The following is a 22,454-nucleotide window of genomic DNA, read 5'->3' as shown; positions in this document are numbered from 1 at the left end:
TTTATAGCCATAGGACCAAATGAGGTCGCTAAGAAAATGCATGGGCACAGAGGAAGGGAAGGGGGTCCAAGGACACTCCAGGATTGGGGAGCAGCTGGCACAGGAGGCTAAGAGTAGCAGTATGAGGAGAAGCAGGGTGGAGGAGAAGGGCCCAGAAAAGGAAGGTGTTTAGAGAAACAGGGAGTGGTTAGATGTGTCTTGCTGAAAAGAGACAGAGTAAGCCGAGGGCACAGAACTGGTCATTATTGTTGTTTTCCTTCTCATTTTTATTTATTTATTTTCATTTTTATTTGAAAGGTGAAGAAAGAGATTTGCCATCTGTTGGTTCACTTCCCAAGTGCCTGCAACAGCCAGGAGTAGTCCAGGCCAAAGCCTGTATCCCAGAACTCAGTCCAGGTCTTCCACATGAGTCACAGGGACCTAGTACTTGAGCCCTGAACTGTTGTCTCCCAGGGTATGTGTTAGCAGGAAGCTGCATTGGAAGTGGAGGAGCTGGGACTTGAACCAACCACACACTCTGATGTGGGATGCAGGTATCCCAAGCAGCTTGTTAACCGCTGCCCCAAGTGCCTGCCCCAGTCACTGGGTGTGGTACGGATGGGGAAGCAAGGCCCAGGACTGGCACTGCCTGCCTGTTATCTAACCCTCACAGATGACGGGTGAGAAAATCGAGGCCCACAGAGGGAGGGGGACTGCTTGGATCCCTCAGTGGATTCAGTGACAGAGCTGGCACTACACTCCAGGCCCCCTGGTGTCCGAAGGGTGGGGTTTACCTGCCTAACATGAGCCTTCTCCCTCAGGCCACAAGCTGGACGTTCAGGCCTCAGTTTCTTACTGGTAATCCCTCTGCAGAGGATTACCAAGTACCCATTGCTGCTGCAGAAAATCCTGGAGAACACACTCTCTGATGCCAGTGCCTACTCTGTCCTCCAGAGGGCTACCTCTGCCCTCCGGGACGTGAATGCCAACATCAATGAGTACAAGATGCGCAAGGAAGTGGGTAAGGACATGGGCGCTCAGAAGGCACATCAGAGAACGCTTCACCAGTAAAGGGCGTGTAGACAGTGTGGGCTGTAGGTAGGGTTTCATCAGGGTGCTGGCTCCATTTCCCTGGAACTCTGAGAGTCAGCTTCATCTTCAGGCTGGCTTCTCTCATAGCAGTAAGTGGCTATGCTATTCTAAGACTCTTATCTGCACATCACAGCCTTTAAGGTAAGACAGGGTTTGTTCCCCTGAAACCATTGAAAATTAAATGAGAACTTCCTTCTGATAGGACCCACTTGATCATGTGTTCACTCTGAAGAAATCACTATGGTTGGGAGAATGCCATGAATGGATTGGCTTAGATTGGGGCTGTGTGCCCTCCTTTGAACCAATCACTATTACCAGGGTGGTGGGATTTATATGCATTGGTTTATACCAGTAGGCAACCCCACCCTGCTGCCATCTCAACCAAACCACAGGCTGCCACGCTGTGGAGGAGAGGTGAATACCGAATTGCTAAAGAGCTGTCTGCATAGATCTGGACCCTGGAGGAATCCTTGCCTCCCAGCAGGAAGGTTTGGAAGACGGAGCAGGGTCCAAAAACTGAGAAACTCAGCCATGCAGCTGAGGCAACCTAATAGTGAGGGTCTAGCCAGTGCTGTCCGGGCCACCTGGGCACATCTTCCCTTCTTGGTCTCACCTGGCCCTTGCACCAACCCCCCCCACCACCACCCCCTGCTGACCCTGTGAGCCCCTCTTCACAGCCAGGTGAAATAGTTTATGTCACTTGCTCCTGGACCCAGAGTCGTGAGGGACAAAGCCAGGTTTCAAACTCAGGCCTGGGGTCTTCCCCACCACACCATACTGTATCTGGTAGCTTTGCACGGCCTCCCTGCTCACTTCTGTGTACAGATTGAGAGGTGACAGAGGAGTGGGAAGCCTAGAGCCAGGGGTGGGAACTGTGGTTCTCAACTTCCTGCCTAAATTTGCAAGACTTCAGGCAAGTGGTTGCCTGCTGGGTTCTTCTCAAGGAAGTCCATTCAGACCTGTTGTCTTACGTGATCCTCCCAGCAATCCTGCAAACTGGCTGGATTCATCTAACGGATGAGGGAAGTGTGGCCCTGAGGAGGCTCCCACCCTTCTGAAGGATGCGATCCTGGTGGAGACAGGGCCCAGGCAGGGGCCCAGCCAGGTGGATCAGAACCCTTGCTTCCCTGCGGTGGCCTCAGTCATCCAAGCTGTACCTCCTCTTCTGTGTTGGCACAGCCTCCAAGTACAACAAGGTGGAGCAGCTGACCCTCCGGGAGCGGCTGGCCCGCATCAACACGCACACACTCTCCAAGAAGACCACCCGGCTGAGCCAGCTGCTGAAGCAGGAGGCGGGGCTGGTACTGAGGGTGAGTGTGGGCCTGGGAGGGAGGTCACCATCGCCCCCACCCCAGCCACTCCTGACGTCCAGGTTCTGTGCAGTGGTGGCGGTAGGGAGTGAGACAGCAGCAGCTGAGAGAGGTGCTGAGAAGAGGCACAACTGGCACCCATCCTGCCCACCAAGAGCCACCATGGAGCTTTGCTGTTGCACCTGGTGCTGCTCTTTTCTGGAGCCTCTTCACACGGATAGGAGGGCGAGTCTCCAGGGCTTCTGGTAGCAGCTCAGGTTGATTGAGTGCTTACTCTGAGCCAGATGTTGTTTCTCAAGTGCTTGTGTGTGTGTGTGTGTGTGTGAGTGTGGGGGGGGGGGGAGGTGTCCATGGTACAAATAGAAAAGCACCAAGCTACCCTGCCTATTAGCCATTTCACACTCCACTTTGGGGCTCAGGGACCAGCCCTGGTGGGCAGGCCTGTGGAAAGATGGTCCACCGTGAGCACACTGCCCCCCTGTGGATCTCCATGGCCCTCACGTGTGTGTTCACTTCAGACAGAAGACAAGGAGTTTGATGACTTAGAAGAGAGGTTCCAGTGGGTGTCTGTGTGTGTGACCGAGCTGAAGAGCAACGTGGCCGCTTACCTGGATAATCTGGAGGTGAGGCCCCTGCATGGTTAATTTCAAGTGGGTCTGGGGCTGGATCATTAGCCTGGGAGCAGTGTTGGAGCCTATTGGGATATCCCACTGGGCAGGGGCAGGGCCCTCCTGCCAGGCCAGCACCTAGAACAGGAGACACAAATTCAGGTTTCTAAAGGGGCTAGTCAGGTAATAGTACTGAGTGTAGTATACAAGAAATAGGTAGTAGCATGCAATAGGAGCCTAATGTTGAATAGACTCTTCATGAGACTTTTTGAGTAGATTTAAATATAAAATAATATTTGGAATTTGGCCAAATGAATGAATGAATCTAAGGAGGCAGCCATTACTCAGTACTATGGGGTGTGTGAATGTGGGCTGAGGGTGACCAGTTCTTCCGATTTTGAGCAGAGGAACCCTGGAAACTCAAGACTTTGTGGTAAAATTTCCTCATGTGTTGACCTGAGCTATTAATTCCATAAAAACCTCAGTGCTGTGCAGGCCCAAGAAAATAGATCTCTCAAACTGGATTCAGCCCATAGGACCACCAGTTTGCCCACTCATCCTGCACATCACTGTCCTCAAACCAAAATTGCCCCCTTTGGTCCTGTCCCCCAGGCTGGCTCGGGCCATCCACTCTGCCCCTTTACTGAGTGGTTTTGTTCTCAGTCACATCTGTTTGTGCAAACCAGTGCAGTCAGAGGTGATCCTGGGCCCGCCCTTTGTTGATGGGCTATGGGGTGGCGTTGCTGGGAGTAGTAAGAGGAAGGAGTTGCAGTTCCCCCACTGGTCTGCGCTGTACCCTGGGCTCCCAGGGCATCCTGGTGCTGCACAGGAAGGGGAAGGTGCTCAGAGCCTGTCCTGAAATAGAGGGGAGAGCCTGCAGATACTGGCCTTGAGAGAAAGAACGCAGGGGACGTGTGGCTGAGAGATGAATCTGGCTTCTCCGGGTAGGGTGACTATTTGGAGTCCCAAAGGCTGTATTTCCATAGACGCAGGACTTACACACTAGACGCTGTGTTAACATGGCATCCCATCGGGAGACAGGGCTTCCCTCCTTTCATCTGAGTCAAGGAAAAGCCTCTTTGTCAGTGGGTCCTTAACATGCACACATGGAGCCCCAGGCTGGGAGCCTTTAGCAGGCAATGATATCCATTTGCAATTTTAACTGCCCTGTGTTTGTAAACAATCATTCTTACAAGTCCATCTACAGCAATTCTTACTGGTTTCCCTGCATGGTACCCTCATAAGGGTGTTTTTCTTTTCTCCTTTTTTTTCATGCATTGATTTCATTAGGAACAGTTAGTTGGTTTAAAGAAATGTATTAGTAGAATATGTACAATATGAACATGGCAAGCAAACATGTGAAGGTAGGGAAGCCCCGGAAGAGAGAGGGAAACAGGCACTGGCTTGTTCTAAGGAAGAGCTCTCTGGTGCGAGGATAGAACAGGCTGGAACTTCCCCGTCACTGGGGGTGTGCAGAGGGCCTGGACAGCCTCTGCAGGATGTTCTGTGGAAGGGGAGTGAGGCATGAGACGGCCCCGGCAGGCTGTGACTGTGTCTCTCTGGCCTGGGGCCCAGGCTTTCCTCCGCTTCAGGCCACATGACTACGATCTGGACGTGCCCGAGGGGCCTGTGGCGCACTACCGCAGCCTGGCGAGGGACCTGCAGCGCGAGGCCTTCCTGGAGTTCGTGAGTGCTGCTTCCTTCTCCTCTTTGTTAGGCATGGGCAGAGCCTGCAAGAGAATATGTAGGCTGGTGCCGCGGCTCACTAGGCTAATCTTCCGCCTTGCGGCGCCGGCACACCGGGTTCTAGTCCCGGTCGGGGCACCGGATTCTGTCCCGGTTGCCCCTCTTCCAGGCCAGCTCTCTGCTGTGGCCAGGGAGTGCAGTGGAGGATGGCCCAAGTGCTTGGGCCCTGCACTCCGTGGGAGACCAGGAGAAGCACCTGGCTCCTGCCATTGGATCAGCGCAGTGCACCAGCTGAAGCGCGCGGTGACCATTGGAGGGTGAACCAACGGCAAAGGAAGACCTTTCTCTCTGTCTCTCTCTCTCTCACTATCCACCCTGCCTGTCAAAAAAATTTTTAAAATTAAAAAAAAAAAAAAACGAATATGTAGAAGGCAGGCGCTGTACACGGTTCTCATGTCCACATGCTGGGGCGGTCAGCAGGGCAGGGGTTACTAGTAGTATATTTTCTGATCAGAATAGCCCCAGCCGTGTGTGTTGAGCCCATTACCATTACCTGCCAGGCAGTATCCTAAGCCTTGTGCATTCTTTCCCACATTTCATCCACACCATGATGTGGCTTCTGGGGTAGACTCTGTTAAAAGTCTCATTCTGCAGATGAGAGTCGGGGCTCAGTGGGTGTGACCAAGGACCCCCATTGTTTATACAGATGGGCTGAGGCAGGCTGACATGAACTACATGGAAAATGCCCTGGACCACCACTCTATACAAAATCTTTTTTGAGATCTTTGCACAGTAATGATACCAAGGAATATTGAATGTTAAGCTCATTACATGCATTGTCCCCATTGTATAGAGGGGCAGACTGTGGTCCAGAGGGCTTAGATGACCTGCCAAGGGTCCTAGCTCGTCAGTGGGGGTGGGACTGGTGCCTGGGCTTGCCAGCCTCTGAAGCTGCTGTCCCCAGTGCCCCCACCTCTGCCACCTCCCCTCCTGACTCCCAAGCTCACCTCTCCCCACAGAAGCAGCGGCTGGAAGGCCTGGTGTGGCAGCCACTGTGCAGCCTGGCCAAAGCCCTAGTTGGCCCTCAGAACTTGATCAAGAAGCGTCTGGACAAGCTACTGGACTTTGAGCGGGTAGAAGAGAAGCTGCTGGAGGCGGGCAGTGTGAGCTATGAGGAGGAGGCAGCCCGGCACACGTACCAGGCGCTCAACTCCCTGCTGGTGGCGGAGCTCCCGCAGTTTAACCAGCTGGCTCTGCAGTGGCTGGGCCAGATCCTGTGCACGTTCGTGGCCCTCCAGAGGGACCTGGCAAAGCAAGTGCTGCAGAGGGCGGAGGGCAGCATGAACCAGGTGAGGCCACAGGGACTGCGACGCCTCGAGGGAGTGGCCAGGCTAGGCCTGGCAGCACCTTCAGCAGGCTGTTTGTAGGGGCTGGGTGGAGTGAGATGGGGTCTTCCCAAAGGCCAGCAGGTGCTTACGAGGGGGCAGTGGGGACCTTCTAGGTCTCTCTTTCAGCTAGTGTCCCTCCATTCGTGGGGTCAGACCATGAAAGTAAGGGTAGGACCCAGGGTCCGGGCCATTCCCAGGTCTCTGAGACTGCTGGTAAACCAGGAGGCTGTCACCTATCCCTGGAGTGCTGGTGAAGGTGATGACAGAGACAGAGGCCCTTTCTATGCGGGCAGGCATAAATGGCTCAGGCTGCTAGGATTTGTACCAATACTTCTAGTAACTGCCTCCTGGTGAGCACTTTCTATAGAGTGTTTTGCATTATCTCATGGAATTTTCACAGCAGCCCTGCAGAGTTGATATTATTATTATTATCATTGTTATCATTTTTCTCCTCCAAAAAATAAAAACATTGAGGCACAGAGAGGTTCAGTAGTTTGCCTAAGGCCACACAGCTAGTGGCAGGGTTTGAATACAGCAATTCAAGCCCAGAGCCTGGGCCCTGGACCACAAAGCCCAAGGGCCTGTGAAAGGAGCTCTGGACTGAAAATATACATGGGTTCAAAAGAGGTTTGGACCAACCTCCCCGTGCAAACTGTGATTCTGGCATTTTGATGTTGCAGCTGATGTAGGAATACCCAGCCACATCCTGATCTTGCTCTGTGATGTCGGTATCCGGGCTGAAAGGCTGTGGTCCGACCTTGGGAGCACTTTCTGTCCTCCCCATTCCACAAGCGTCTCTTGTGCTTCCTGTCCCCCAGCTCAGCTTTCCTGAGCCAGCTCCTAGCATGGGGATTCCTCTAAGACTGGCCCCACCCATAGCTACACTCTGCACCTGCAGCCCCAGCCTTCAGCACAGTGCTTCTGCGTGTGACCACACTCTAAACATTCCCTCTTAGCCAGGATTGCCCTTCTCCCCACCACCGTGCCCCGTGCACCCCGCTCCCAGCCTTACACAGTGGCTGGTGTGTCGTGGGTGCCCCAGACGTGTGGCAGGTGAATGAGCCTCTCCACGAAGCTTTCAGGATTTCCCTCCCCCCCTCCCCTGGGTGCAGGTCCCCGTCCCCAGCCTCCCTCCTCCAGCAGCCCTCTGAACGGCTTTCTACTAAGCACTGGCCAGAGCCCCTGCAGCACCGGGGGCCAGGCTTTGCTGCTTCCCAGCCCTTAGAGCTTTCAGGAGAGTTCTGTGTCAGACACAGTTTTTGGCTTGCTTGAGGTCAGAACCATCTGCAAGAAGATGATTGGCAGGAGGGTCAATCTGGTTAGGTGGTCTTTTCTCTCTGCTCTGGCCCCCTGGATCCTCACCTATTGAGGCTCGGCTGTGCGGGGCTGCAGAGTGCTTTGGCATGCCAGGAGGGTGGAAGTCAGGTTTATAGCAGCAAGAAGCGAGTCTGCATTTCCTAACAGGTCATGCACTGTGGAATGGGAGGGCAGTGCCTGCTGCCAGCCTGCCTCAGCTGCGTCCTGTGGAGCTTGGGAGAGGCCTGCAGGGCAGAAACCCCAGTCTGCATCCATGACATGGGTTTGGTGACAATTCCGTGAGCTGGACTTGTGTCTGTGAGCTCTGGGGTCTCACTCACTCGCTCCCAGGTGGTCAGATTAAGATACAGGAGACTCCTCCCAGGGCTGGGGTCTCTCCGGACACAGTCTGACACACAGGTCTTTAGCCTACGAGTAATCTAAACCCAAACCAGACTGGCTTGAGTATGAAGAAGGGATTCATGGGGGGACTGGGAGGCCCAGCAGGGGATCAAGCCTGAGACCTGGCCACATGCAGAACAAATAGTGCTCACAGAGCCCTGGTCTTTGCTCCACCCCCTGCCTCTGTTTCCCTCTTAAGGCTGGCTTTATTCTCAGACAGGCTTTTCTCTGCTTGGTGGGAGAGCTGGCTGGGCAGAGCTCCATGCGTGCACCTGCCTATCTCCAAACCCTAAGGAAGAACTCCCTCTTGTTTTCAGCCTTCACAAGAGTGCTTCCCTGGCCTGGCCTGGTCCATTGTCATCCTTGGACCAGGCTCCATGGATGGGAGGAAGGGATGCCAGGTGCACAGGTCCTCGGGTGAGAGCACCCTGCTGGGCAACACTCCTGGACCCCCAGAGAGGGATGTATTCTTAGAGGAGAGGGAGCCAGTAGGCGGCAGCACCCACAGCTAACCGTGATGAAAAGGCCCATCATAGCGCTCCATTGGCTAGAGTGTGGGTAGTGTGGTTTCCGTGTCTCGTCTTCCCTGAAGAAGGTCCTGTCTATCCCCACCCAGCTGCCCCACCGCCATCTCTTGGAGCCGGCCTTCAACAAGCTGGTGGAGGACACCCTAGGCCAGGCCAGTGACCAGCTTCGCTCCTTCCGAGAGAACTTTGAGAAAGTGCTGCCACCGCCCACCACACAAGTAAGTGTTCCTGCCTGTCCGCAAAGACCGCCCAGGCTTTCACGTGTTCCCAGGTGAGGCTCACTCCCTTCCTCCCTTCCCTTTGTCTTTTCCCACTGTTTTGTTACTTTCTCTTCCCCTCTCCTTTCTGTCTGGATGGGGCACACACCCATATACATCCTGCTCTTCATGGCCAATAAGCTGAAAAGCAGTCAGAACTCTTGGGTCGAGAATAAGAAAACTTTAACTCTTGAAGATTGAGTGGAATTAGTCGTAAGCATGGGCAAGTAGCGTGAACATCAAAAGTCTGGAACTTTTGGGTTGGACATTTGGCCTGGTGGTTAAGAGGCCTATTTCAGAGTGTCTGGGTTCAAAACCCTGCCCTGGTACCTGTGCTGTGGCTTAGCGGGTTAAGCTACCATCTGCAACACCAGCTTCCCATATAGGCACTGGTCAGAGTCCTAGCTGTTAAACTACTGGTCCAGCTCCCTGCTGAAGTGCCTAGGAAAGTACTTGGGTCCCTGCCACTCATATGGGAGACCCAAATGGATTTCTTGACTCCTGGCTTCAGCCTGGCCCAGCCCCTGCTGTTGAAGCTATTTGAGGAGTGAACCAGCAGATGGAAAATCACTAGCTCGCTTACTCGCTCCCTCCCTCTTCTGTAATTCTTTCACACAGATAAAAAAAAAAAATCTTAAAAAAAAAAATACCCATCTCTGCCTATGCCTCCAGCTTCCTGTTAATGTGGACCCTAGGAGACAATGGTGATGGCTCCAGTGGTACTTAGGTTCCTGCCACCCACATGGGAGACCTGGATTGAACTCTTAACCCCTGGCTTCAGCCCTGCCCATCCCCAGCCATTATGAGTGTTTGGGGAGTGAACCAGTGAATGGGAGTGCTGTCTCTCTCTCTCTCTCTCTCTCTCTCTCTCTCTCTCTGTCTCTCTCTGTCTCTCTGCCTGTCAAAACCAACCAACCAACCTGGAACTTCCTCACATTTTTCATCAAGATGTGTCCTACTTCCTCACCATGTTCTAATAAAAGTTTCCATACCAGCATCCCTTAGGGGTGCTGGTTTGTGTCCCTGCTGCTCGACTTCTGATCCAGCTCCCTGCTAATGATCTGGGAAAAGAAGTGGAAGATGGCTCAAGTGTTTGGGCCCCTGCTACCCACATGGGAGATCTGAATGAAGCTCCTGGCTTTGGCGTGGCCCAGAGCCAACTGTTATGGCCATCTGGGAAGTGAACCAGTAGATGAGAGATCACTCTCTTTCTGTCTCTCCCTGCCCTTTAACTCTGCCTTTCAAATTAATAAATGTTTAAAAATAAATGAAGATCTGCAGCCCCTCAAATGTGTGGTAGGAGCCTCCTCTCTCTTTGTACTTAAAACCAATTGGCAAGCTGTACTCATTGTACAAAAATGAGAAGACAGAGAAACAAAAAAAGAGGTGAAAACATTTTTTTTAAAATTTATTTGACAGATAGAGTTAGACAGTGAGAGAGAGAGAGAGACAGAGAGAAAGGTCTTCCTTCCGTTGGTTCACCCCCCAAATGGCCACTACAGCCGGAGCTATGCCGATCTGAAGCCAGGAGCCAGGTGCTTCCTCCTGGTTTCCCATGCGGGTGCAGGGGCCCAAGCACTTGGGCCATCCTCCATTGCCCTCCCAGGCCACAGCAGAGAGCTGGACTGGAAGAGGAACAGCTGGGACTAGAACCCGGCGCCCATATGGGATGCCGGCACCGCAGGCGGAGGATTAACCAAGTGAGCCATGGCACTGGCCCCAGGTGAAAACATTTGTACGAGACACCCTTTCCCTTCCCCCTCTTGCCCCCCCCCCCCCCCACACCTTTCTTAGATGCCTGACTTACTTGGCTGAAGGTCCGGAACCCAATGGAAATATGGCCACGAGGTCAGGAGCAGTCCTGGTGATACATACAGTTGTCCTTCCCTCTGGGCCCTCCAGGGGGTGCTTCTGTCTTCAGTACACATTGGAGCTTGTCAGGCTAAAGAAGGCAAATATTTGCTATACTGCCAACTTAAAAAAAAAAAAAAGTTTATTTCTTTCATCAACTTGAAAGAGAATGACAGTGAGAGTGAGTAAGGGGGATGAGATCTTTCACCCACAGGTTCACTCCCCAAATGGCTGCAACAGCCATGGCTGGGCCATGCCAAAGTCAGGAGTCAGAAACTCCATCTACGTCTCCCACATAAATGCCAGAAACCCAAAGACTTGAGCTACCTTTTTAGGCACATTAGCAGGGAGCTGGATTAGAAGAGGAGTAGCCAGGACTCGAACTGACACTCTAGTATGTGATACAGGCCTTGCAAGTGGCGGCTTAACCTGCTTTACCACAACGCCCGCCCCTTAATGCCCTCTGCCTGCTCTGGATTTTATACTCACATTAACCAACCCATCTCCGCTGTCCCATTTAAGGACCCATTTGGAAACATTGAGCCCTCCCGGTTCTTAATCCTGACTCAGTGTCTCTGTTGGAGTAGGGTTATGGCAGAATCTGTGCCCAAATGGCCCCAAAGGCACCTCTGCCCATCTCCCCACACCTAACTCCTCCCCCTAGAAGTAACCATATCCATGACAGTAAGCATATTTGTGTGTGTGTGTGTGTGTGTGTGAGAGAGAGAGAGAGAGAGAGAGAGAGAGAAAGAGAGAGAGAGGGAGAGAGAGAAAGAGAGAGATTATATAAATACCTGCACAAATAGAATATATGGTAGATACATGTTTAGCCTTTTTAGTTCCTTACTGGTTTTACAACAGGAAACCCTCACACCTGAGACCCTTGTTGGCACTTTTGCCGGAAGCAGTGAGTGCCAGGAGAGTTGGGGACAAGCTGAAAGGGCCACCAAAGCCCTGTCCCTGGCTGGAGGGCAGCTTCCATCCCGGCAGACCCTCTCCTGTGTTTCTCTACACCGTTCACAAAGCTCACCAGCAGCCTTATGTACGGCAGGTGCTCAGTGAGTCCTTGTGGACTGAAAACCCATGGAGTCGCAGATGTGTGAGGGCTTCCATGTGGGCAAAGTGCAGGTGGGAGCCAGATGCCTGAGGCTTGGTACATGAAGCACACAGTCTTATGGGACTAAAATACTTACACAAGGCATTTGCCTGCAGGATAACTCAGCTGGACTTTATGGGCTGGATTTAGGGCCCACTCTTCAGAATTCTGTAATAGAAATTTCAGAATGAAGAATTTGGATTTTAGAGAATCCCAGAAACTAGAAGTTTCTCCAGAATGGCCTTTGGATGCTGAAAACCAACCCTCTAGTGTTGATGGCACTGCTGCTGGGGTTGGCGTGGGCCTGCTGGTAGCAGAGGGAGGATCGGGCCAGGACTTGGGGTCTCAGAATGTGGCAAATGTTCATGCAAGCACTTGTGTCTGTCTCTGGCCCTTCTCCCCCCAGCCCCTCCTGCCAGGGTCTGAACGCCAGGTGCAGGCTCTCCTGAGCAAGTATGGCCCTGGGAAGCTGTACCAGGTGACAAACAACGTCAGCGGGCCTGGGACCCTGGACCTGACACTGCCACGGGGCCAGATCGTGGCCCTCCTTCAAAACAAGGACACCAAAGGCAACAGCGGCCGCTGGCTGGTGGACACTGGGGGTACGTGAGCCTTTGTTAGCCCTTCTCCTCCTGGGACAAGACCCCAGGAGAAGCCAGTGGGCAGGCATGGGCACTCTTGTGGGCCAAGTCTGGCTGTGCAAAAATCCGGGATGGGAGTGAGAACAGGTGTTATACAGGGGGTGGGGCACACTCAAGCTAGTACAACTCCATGGTGCACGACACTGGGAGGAATTCCACCTCATCACAGCATCCATCGCCAGTCCTTGCTTGGTGCTTTGCAGACAAGATGAGTGCCTTGCCTTGGGCGCCTCACAGGCTGTTGGGATGGCGATGTGTGGAGGGAGAACTCCAGCGCCACCTGGAAGATGCAAGTGCATGTGGGTCCCAGCTCCTTGACTGAAGTCTGATGTCAAGGATGAGGAAAACCACTGGCCCTCCCCTTCTTCACTGGCCACCATGGCCTTGGGGTGTGCTTCTCAGTTCTGGTATCCAGGCTTGAAGCAAGGGGTACCATCAACTGGGGATGAGATAGCCCAGCAGAGCCTTTCAGAGAGGAAGAGTGGGTCCCACAAGATAAGGATTGCTTGGGATTCCTGTTAGGGGACCCACAGATTATTTTTTAAAGATTTATTTCTTTGAAATGTAGAATGACCAAGAAAGACAGACAGACAAATGGCCTCTCAGCCAGGACTGAGCCAGGCTGCTGCCAGGAGCCTGGAACTCTATCTGCGTCTCCCCCAAGGGTGGCATCGACCCAAGCACTTGGGCCATCATCTGCTAACTTTCTGGACATTCGCATGGGACTGAATCAGAAGCAGAGTGGCAGCTTAACTTGCTATATAGCACAGCACCTGCCCCCCAGCCCTCCCTGCCATGGGTGGCTTTTTTCCACCTTTAGACAGCTTATTATAATTGTTTAAGTATATTAATCTTTATTAGAAAAAAATAGGACAAGTCCCTAAGCCCATGAGTTATATCATGTGGTTATATAGTGCTAGATCAAGTTTTAAAAAGTGGGGCAATTTAAAAAGTGGGCATCAGGCGTCTAGCACCCTCCGGACTCGGGAAATCAGGGACTGGCCGTTAGAGCAAGGCCCCTGGGACAGGGGAGCTGGATTGGGATCCCAGCTCCGCTGCTGAGCAAACTGCATGGTTTTAAGGGAGTCAGGCAGCTCCTCTGATTTCACCCACCAACCTCAGGAGTTGGTGAAGACCGCGAAATTGGGTGCTGGACCTAGTGCCTTGGGGTGTGCTGGCCATTTTGGCCATGGCAACCAGAGCATCCAAGAAGGAGCTGGGGCCTCCTGCCTGTGGGGGACCAAGGCAGTCATGGTGAGAGGAAGCAGCCTGGCTCTGGGCGGCCCCCAGAGGGGCATGGGGCCAGCACAGGAAGGCAGTTTTCATTATCAGTCCCAAGAGCAGCTTGTGCTCTCTGTCAGAGCTGTTCACAGCAGAGTGGGCTGCCTTGGGTAGGGAGTGAGCACCTGTCGTGATGGGAGGGGTGTGAGCAGAAGCTAGAAGCAGCACCAGGGAGGGGTACATTATGGGTTCCCAGATGACCTTGTGGGATCCACTGAAGTGTGGGGTGCCGGGAAGCTGAGCCGAGGGCATGTGCGTCTGTTGACATCTGCACTACAAGGGGTGGGAAGATGGTCCGCAGCCCGGTGACCTTCTGCCTGTCCCCTAGGCCATCGGGGGTACGTGCCGGCTGGGAGACTGCAGCTGTACCACATCGTTCCCAGTGACCAGGAGCTCAGAGGGCAGGTGGGGCCACATGTGGACTCCCGGCAGCCAGCACCACAGCGCACCTCAGCCCCAGTCCCTTCTCTCTCTGCTGTGCCCCAGGTGAGTGTGGGACAGGGCTGGAGGCTGGCCTCACCTCTGCCACCTGGACTGGGGCTGGAGTTTGCTGTGCTGTGAAAATCTCTGTTCTGCCTACCTGGAGGGCCTGCCACCCTGTGAGGCTGGGATCTTGTGCAATGGTCACATCCATGCCCAAGGCAGGGAACAATCCAGAAAAAAGGGCCTCCCACCCAGCCACATAAATGGTAGAAAGCTGACCCTCCCTCGTCCCCCAGATGGGATCTATTCCTTGCTGCCGTCCTTCCATATTTGCCAAGCTCTGTGTAGATAACAGGTACAATGATGAACAAGAGTATCATGGTTCTTGCTTTCCTCAAGCCTATGGTCTAGGGGCAGGGAGAAGTGTGAGGAACAAGGGCCTGATGTGAAGAGCCATAAAGTTAGTGCAGTGACAAGTGCCAGAGCGCTGGGCGTGGACAGGCCCAGGAAAGGTTTGTCTGAGAAGAATGGGGTATTTCTCAGCTGGGAAGAGTAAGTAGAATTGATTAGATAAAGGGAGCGTACAGGGGCGCACATGGGAAGAGCAGAAAGTGTACAAGCACGTGCAAAAGCCCAGTGGCAGCAGAGGACGGAGGGTGCATGGGGAAGAGAATGAAGCCAGCGTAGCCAGACAGAGTGTGGTGCTGCTGGAGACTGAGGCAGGGCCTTGGCGAGAGTTCAGTCTTTGTTTCAAAGGCAGTGGGAAGCATGTGTGTGCGTGTGTTCATGGCAGCATTATTCATAGGAACCAGAAAGTAGAGACAGCCTAGATGCCGTCAGCATGAGCAGATAAACAAAAGGGGAGAATCTATGCAGTGGAGGATTACTGAGCTGTGGAAAGGAAAGGCGTGTTGAGGGCATCGATAGGGCCCAGGTGCAGAATGTTGAGGGAGAAGCCAGTGGTGGAAGTCTACATGAGTCCCCCGAGAGGAATGTGTTCAGTAGGCCGGTCGTAAAGACAGAAAGTCGATCAGTGGTGGGCAGGGCCTTGGGGGCCGAGGGGGTGACCGCTAACTGTATAGGGATTTTCTATGATGAGGAAAATGTTATGAAAAATGTTATGAAATTAGTGGTGATGATTTTACAACCTTGGGAACAAGCTGAAAGCATGGCATTCGTACATTTTAAAAGGGTGAATGGGATAATATGTGAATTACACCTTAAAAAAAAAAAAAGGACTGACTAGAAAACCATTGCAGGGTTTGGCTTTGCAGGGGGGTGGGTGTCATTGTCAGGATTGGGTGAGAGGGGAGGGCCAGGCTGGCCCCTGGTACCCTGGTGTTCATGGAGGCTGCTCTCACAGCCAGCAGCAACAGCAGCCGCAGTGGGTCCCAGCGTCGTGTGGAATGGCGTGAACTGCCTCTTTGGACTGAGTCTCTTTGTCCTCCCTTCTGTGTCGCTCCCGTGTGTTTCAGGTGGTCGCTGCTTACCCCTTTGTGGCCCGGAGCCACCACGAAGTGAGCCTGCAGGCCGGCCAGCCCGTGACCGTCCTGGAGGCTCAGGACAAGAAGGGGAACCCAGAGTGGAGCCTGGTGGAGGTGAACGGACACAGGGGATATGTGCCTTCTAGCTTCCTGGCCAGGGCCCCAAACCCAGCTCCATGGGGCTGGAGTCTGCCCTCATAGGGTGTTCTCCGTGGAGCCCATGTTGCCAGAGGAGGAGATGGGAATAGAGGCTGTGACCTTGGAGGGAAGAGAGGCAAAGAAAGGGCAGGGGTAGAAGGGAAGACCAGACCCGTGTCGGGGAAGGACACCTGGAAGGCAGCCAGAACAGGTGGGTGGGCCACAAAGGCTTAAGGCAGGACTACTCGTTCTGTCTGCTCAGGGAAACCATCCCATGCTGGGTCACACACCCTGGACAGCAGGCCACAGCTCACTGGCCAGTCTCCCCCGTGCCTCTGTCAGGGCCTGCCCGTGGGAGTGCTTACCCAGGTGAATGTTACCTGTGTGCTGGGTGTTTGCAGAACTGCCCGGCCTGACTGTTCACTACCTGTAAGTGGCATCAGGAGACACCATGGCTGGCAGTCACTGATTCCCCGACTTGGGCTGCGGGGTCTTGGGCAGTAAACCATGGGGAGCCCTCTCAGGCCAGGACCTATGGGTTTGTCTGAGCTGTGCATGGGTTCCCAGGAGACTCTTTGCTGTGCCTGCGAGTGGGAGTGACCAAGTCACAGTTCTGGAATGTGTGTGAGCAAGTTCAGAGGCAGTTCCCAGGAAGAGGGGACTTTTGACAGCATGTCAGGTGCACCAGGGGACAAAGTGCCATGCAAAGCAGACAGGAACCTGAAGTAGGCTGGGGTGGGCCTGGTGGGTGGGGGAGGTTGGGTCATGGCCCGTTTCCCTGTTTCTGGGGAGGAGAGTCAAGAGGATCCACCGTAGTTTCAGGTTGTCTCTGAGGGCCTCGAGGCTTGTGACATCAGCTGGCTGTGGGACCTGAGACACAGGATACAACCAGTGTTTTCCCATCCAGGAAGCCCTGACTCACAGGAGAATAAAGTGAGGCTAAGGATGTGGAGGCCCTGGCAACCTGTGACAGCAATGCCAGTGGCCCCAGCTGGCCAGGCTGGCGAGTGGAAGCTCCCTGCTGTCTGGCCCCACGCCCACCCCAGGGCAGCAGGCATTGTCACCGTTTGGAATCTTTTCCCATTGCCCTGGGATCTCTTTGGAGTTGTTCTCAGTACTGCATTCTGGGTAGCCAATCTCTTGAACTTGGAAAGCCATCTCTCACTTACTCTCAAAACAGTTCCTGTTCCAGGAAGATGACCCCTGGCGGCCATGTTGGGTGCAGTCCCTGCTGCCTATTCCCCTCTCGGCTGTTGCGGGCTGAGATATAGGCAAGATTCACAGACGGGGAAAGTGAGGCACTGTGCCTGCTGTATGACCTAGAGAGTTTGGAAGTGACTTGAGTTAGAATGTGTTTAAGCAGGTGGTATCTTAGATTTATTTCCTAAGAACACCCTGTGCTATAACTAGAGTCCCTAGTGCTGTCAGCCCTGGGTTTGGAAGGGCTTCTAAGCAATCTGTAGATGCCCATATCATCGCAGCTGTCCGCCTCTCAGCCTGTTAAAGCAGTGACTGTGTGACATGCCAGCAGCTCGGTCCCCACCACGCCCCCGCCCCAGCACCACGCCCATTTGACGAGATGCCCTTGTCGCATTTTACTTTCTTTTTCCTTCTCCAGTTTCTGATAAAAAATAGTCAATGCTGAGGAGCAGATAGTAGAATGGGAACTTTACTCATGGGTTGCTCAGCTGGGACCCAAGCTCAGGGCTCCCCACTGTGGCTGCTCGCTGGGCAGCGGGAAGCAGTACAGGAAGCCAGGATCCCTGCCAGGCCCTGATCTGATTGAACTGGGGTGCGGCCAGGGCCCCAGGAGGTGGGGGGGGGATTCGGGGAGTTTCCCAGGTGCTTCCAAGGTCAAGCCAAGGCTGGGGTCAAGACAGCCCTGGGGTCAGCAATGGCTATGAGCTGTTGGGAAGAATGTGTTCTGGGTGAGCCTAGTCAACCTGGCCATTCCAAACAGGGTAGCCTTAGAGGCAGTCTGAGATAGGACAGCCTGTCAGGTCCCAGAATGTATTTTTATTAAGTGCCATTAAAAGGGACCTGAACAAAACTGGATGTTCTTGTAGGCATAGGGAGAAAAATGGAATGTTCTTGGAATCACGTCTATCTTGTGGAGGGAAAATAAGATGTATTCAGCAGCATGTGGGTTATGGTTTCTCGTAGACCAGGGCTAAGATTGAAAGTCACTGAAGAGTGAGAGGATGGCACGTGGTCTGCATTTTCTTCAGGGGACTCTGCAATGTGCCTTCCCCCCGCTCCCCCACGCCTAGAACCATTGCACTGTGTCTTATTTATTTCTCCGCTGGGCTGCCACGTCCCAAACTTGCTAAAATAGCTGCCTGTGAACCGAACAAGACTTTCCATCGAAGACTGATTCACAAGCGTATCCCTTGCTCTCCTGCTGTGGGAGTGAGACCCTCTAACCATCCGGCCCTTGCTCAGTTTGGGATATGAGGGCAAGAGTTACAGTTTCAAAGGGCAGATGGGTGAATTCTTGGTTAACGTGACAAACGCCAGCTCCGTGAGTGCTGATGTGAGCAGCTGAGAATAAAGGGCTGAAGATGAGCGTGTCTCCGCAATCCGTGCGTCTGCGATCACTGGCAAGCCAGCTCCATTGTTTCCCGACACTCACAGCGCGTGGAAATAGCATCTTGTCCATTCATGTTCACGCAATGAATGTCTCCTGCTCACTCTCGATGCCTCTACAGATTGAACTTGGCTGCTCGGGCACAGCGAGCGGTCAGATGAGGCCCTGTCTGGTGAGGGAGGCAGACAAGCCAGCGGTCCCGTACCTACAGTGTGCGTGGCAGGGTTGGGCAGGGCAGTCCCAGGGGCCAGGCTCAGATCAGAGTCCCAGAAGTGAGATCAAAGCTGGGGCCTGGTGGGGGACTGGGGTTAGGTAAAGGTGGCCAAGAGGACCTGCCAGGGCCCAGAGGTGGCAGTGAACATGGCACGTCAGGGAACCTAAGTATTGTGGGCCTGGGACATGGGCTTCTATAGGGGTGCGGGCAGGGCAGCAGGCTTAGCGTGGTAAAGGTGTACATTGGTTATTCGGAGGCAGGTGGGGAGGAGCCCCTGGAGGGTCTGAAGCAGAGAGGGCGTGGTGCCCAGGGTTGTATTTTAGGAGCCCTGGGCTCTGGCTGTGTGCCTGGTGCTGCAAGTGACCACACACTCTGTGGGAGCAGGAAGCTCAGATTCATCCCAGAAGTTTGCCCTGCCTTTGCCCGGGCCTCAAGTAACAGATGGGTGGTGCATGTCACCCAGTTAAATGTCACACAGGGATGGGAGCCCCGGAGTTCTGCCATCGGCTCACCTCCTGCTGACTGCAGAGACGAAATGTACAAGCTTCTGACCCCCTGGGGGGAGGATGCCCTGGCCACAGAGAGGTGCTGTGGACTTGACCGACAGGTGCTCAGACAAGGGAGAGGTTTGGGAGGGCTGTGGTGAACAGGGAAGGCTTCCTGGAGGAGGTGGAGCAGATGCTGGGCCTTGTGGGATAAGCAGTGCTATAGTTTGGGTTCCCCAAAAGTTCAGTGTTGGAACCTTAGTTCCTCAAGTCTGCAGTGTTGGGAGCTGGGGCCTAGTGGGAGGCATGTTGCTCACAGGCTCGGGAACCTCACAGGTGGATTAATGCCTTTACTTGGGAATGAAGTCAGCCATGGTGGGAGTCCAGCTCCCTTCTGCGTGCGCCTGCTTCCCCGTCCGACTCACACCATGTTAATATGGTAGCTAGGGGCCTTCACCAGAGACAGCCTCCAGAACCATAAACCTAAACAAGCTGCTTTCTTTTATAAATGCTGCACTCTTGGGTATTCATTACAGCAAAGAGAAACAGACCAAGACAAGAGAGATTAGAAATCAGAAAGCCCCGGCACCGCGGCTCAATAGGCTAATCCTCCGCCTTGTGGCGCCGGCATACCGGGTTCTAGTCCCAGTCAGGGCACCGGATTCTGTCCTGGTTGCCCCTCTTCCAGGCCAGCTCTCTGCTGTGGCCCCAGAGTGCAGTGGAAGATGGCCCAAGTGCTTGGGCCCTGCACCCCATGGGAGACCAGGAGAAGCACCTGGCTCCTGCCTTCGGATCAACGCGGTGCACCGGCCGCGGCAGCCATTGGAGGGTAAACCAACGGCAAAGGAAGACCTTTCCTTTCTCTCTATCTCTCTCACTGTCCACTCTGCCTGTCAAAAAAAAAAAAAAAAAATCAGAAAGCGGAAAGCAGAGAGAGGCTTCCTCAGAGCCCGAGAGGCAGCCTGCATGGTGGCGTGGAAAGTGCCCTGGGCTTGGCCTTGGAAAGCCTGAGTGCAGGGACTGGCGTGGTGCAGCAGATGAAGCCACTGCCTGGGATGCTGGCCTCCCATAGGAGAGTGTCTGTGAGAGTCCTTCCTGGCTGCTGCACTTCTCATCCAGCTCCCTGCTGATGTGCCCAGGAAAACAGCAGAGAATGGCCCTGCACCCACATGGGAGACCTGAAAGGGGGTCTTGGCTCCTGTCTTCGGCCTGGCCCAACCCTGGCTGTTGTGTCCATTTGGGGAGCAAACAAGCAGATGGAAGATATCTCTTCTCTCTCTCTTTTTCTGTTGCTCCCTCTGTCTGTCACTCTACATTTTTTTTTTTTTTTTTGACAGGCAGAGTGGATAGTGAGAAAGAGAGAGACAGAGAGAAAGGTCTTTCTTTGCCGTTGGTTCACCCTCCAATGGCCGCCATGGCCAGTGCACTGCGGCCGGCGCACTGCGCTGATCTGAAGCCAGGAGCCAGGTGCTTCCCCTGGTCTCCCATGCGGGTGCAGGGCCCAAGGACCTGGGCCATCCTCCACTGCACTCCCGGGCCATGGCAGAGAGCTGGCCTGGAAGAGGGGCAACTGGGACAGAATCCAGTGCCCCGACCGGGACTAGAACCCGGTGTGCCAGCACCACAAGGCGGAGGATTAGCCTATTGAGCCGCAGCACCGGCCTGTCACTCTACATTTTAAATAAATGAATTTTTAAAAAGATGTAGTTATTTTCTTGAAAGGCTGAGTTTACAGAGAGAAGGAGAGACAGAGAGACAGAAATATCTTCCATCCACTGATTCAGTCCCCTAATGATTGCAACAGCTGGACCTGGGCCAGTCTGAAGCCCAGGAGCTACTTATGGGTCTCCCATGTGAGTGCATGGGGTCCAAGCATCTGGGCCATCCTCCGCTGTTTTCCCAGGTGCATTAGCAGGGAGCTGGATCGGAAGTGGAGCAGTTGGGTCTTGAACTGGTGCCCATATGGGATGCTGTCACTGCAGGTGGTAGCTTTACCTGCTATACCACAACATCAACCCCAAAATAAATGACTCAGAGAGAGAGAGAGAGCACCAGAATCCAGGACTTATCTGACCCTCGGGAAGCAGCAATGTACTTATCCTGGCTTCTGTGTACAAGGAATATGATGGGGACCCTGATCTGCCCTGCCCCCCACTCAGCCCTGAAAGCCCAGCTGGGACCTCACATCTAATGTGGAAGATCATTTCAGCGTCTGTCATGGCAAGGAAGAGCTTCAAACAGCCTGGACTGGGGGTGAGGGAAGTGGGTGCTGCTTCAGGCCACAGCTCCTGATCAACCTAGTAACTGAAGCTTGCTCATCTGTTTGCTTTGTCAGTGATTTTTAAAAAGATTTATTTGTTTATTTATTTGAAAGGAAGAGATAGGAGAGAGAAGGGGGAGAGGAGAGAGAGAGAGAGAGAGAGAGAGAGAGAGAGAGAGATTGATCTTCCATCTGCTGGTTCACACCCCAAATGGCTGCAGTGGCTGGAGCTGGGCCAATCTGAAGCCAGGAACCAGGAGCTTCTTCAGCTCTCCTACATGGGTGCAGGGGCCAAAGCACTTGGGCCCTCTTCCGCTGCTTTCCCACACATTAACAGGGAAAAGAAGTGGAGCAGCTGGGACTCAGGCCACCGCCTATATGAGGTTTACCCTACTATGCCACAGAGCCGGCCTCTCAGTATTCTTGAACTTACATTTTCTGTTTTCTCTTCTGTAAAATGGTAAAAGGAATAAAGGCAAAATTGGTAAAAGGAATAAATGAGAATGGTCGGGGATAGCGTCAGGAGTATCACTGATGTGTATTGAGGGAACACGTGAACTGTGGCCACCAGGGGGCAGCAAGGATCTTCCAGTCAGCAGGCACCTCTGGTGGCAAACTGAAGGCAGGCTGTGCAGTGAGAGGAGGGGCCCGGTGAGAGGGACTGTGCAGGACTGGAGACTGCGCCCTCAGTTCAGAAAGCTGCAGCTTCTGGGCTGTAACCAGCAGTGGACACATCAGAAGGAGGTTCCAGTGGTCCCCAACATTCTCATTTTTTGAGAGAATCCTGGATCCTTACTTGTTACTGAGCTGCTTTTTTTTTTTTTTTTTTTAAGGTTTCATTTATTTATTTGAGAGGTAGAGTGACAGACAGTGAAAGGGAGAGACATAGATGTCTTCCTTCTATTGGTTCACTCCCCAAATGGCTGCAATGGCTGGAACTGCGCCGATCCGAAGCCAAGAGCCAGGAGCCGCCTCTGGGTCTTTCATGTGGGTGAGGGGCCCAAGGACTTGGGCCATCCTCCACTGCCTTCCCAGACCATAGAAGAGAGCTATCTAGGAAGTGGAGCAGCCAGGACTCAAACTGGCATCTATGCAGGATGCTGGTACTGCAGGCAGAGGATTAACCCACTGTACCACAGCACTGGGGCTCCTGGTTTTATTATTATTTATTTATTTATTTATTTATTTTTAAAGATTTATTTTATTCATTTGAAAGAGTTACAGAGAGAGGTAGAGACAGAGAGAGAGGTCTTCCATCCGCTGGTTCATTTCCCAGATGGCCACAATGGCCAGAGCTGCGCCAATCAGAAGCCAGGAGCCAGGAGCTTCTTCCTGGTCTCCTGCATGGGTGCAGGGGCCCAAGGACTTGGGCCATCCTCTACTGCTATCCCAGGCCATAGCAGAGAGCTGGGTCAGAAGAGGAGAAGCTGGGACTAGAAGCAACACCCA

General features: G+C 53.5%; 1 protein-coding gene across 6 annotated transcripts in view; it reads left to right on the top strand.

Annotated features, from left to right (window-relative positions):
* The window catches only part of ARHGEF37 (Rho guanine nucleotide exchange factor 37), a 70,764-nt gene that overhangs the window by 34,609 nt on the left and 13,701 nt on the right, over positions 1–22,454 (top strand). For 5 of the 6 annotated variants that reach the window (XM_062188864.1, XM_062188862.1, XM_062188865.1 and 2 more), the window contains 9 exons: positions 801–1,000; positions 2,251–2,381; positions 2,900–3,004; positions 4,565–4,675; positions 5,695–6,024; positions 8,378–8,506; positions 11,899–12,094; positions 13,743–13,900; positions 15,313–18,024. In XM_062188864.1, coding sequence (XP_062044848.1) covers positions 801–1,000; positions 2,251–2,381; positions 2,900–3,004; positions 4,565–4,675; positions 5,695–6,024; positions 8,378–8,506; positions 11,899–12,094; positions 13,743–13,900; positions 15,313–15,522 — 1,570 coding nt within the window. In that variant the 3' untranslated portion in view covers positions 15,523–18,024. Of the gene's footprint in view, positions 1–800; positions 1,001–2,250; positions 2,382–2,899; positions 3,005–4,564; positions 4,676–5,694; positions 6,025–8,377; positions 8,507–11,898; positions 12,095–13,742; positions 13,901–15,312; positions 18,025–22,454 lie in introns of those variants that run through there. The other variant, XM_062188867.1, reaches the window with a different exon arrangement.

Source organism: Lepus europaeus, chromosome 4, assembly GCF_033115175.1.
Source record: "Lepus europaeus isolate LE1 chromosome 4, mLepTim1.pri, whole genome shotgun sequence".
Lineage (NCBI taxonomy): Eukaryota > Metazoa > Chordata > Mammalia > Lagomorpha > Leporidae > Lepus > Lepus europaeus.
Note: the sequence above shows the minus strand (reverse complement) of the source record. Positions and strands in the feature narration are given on the sequence as shown.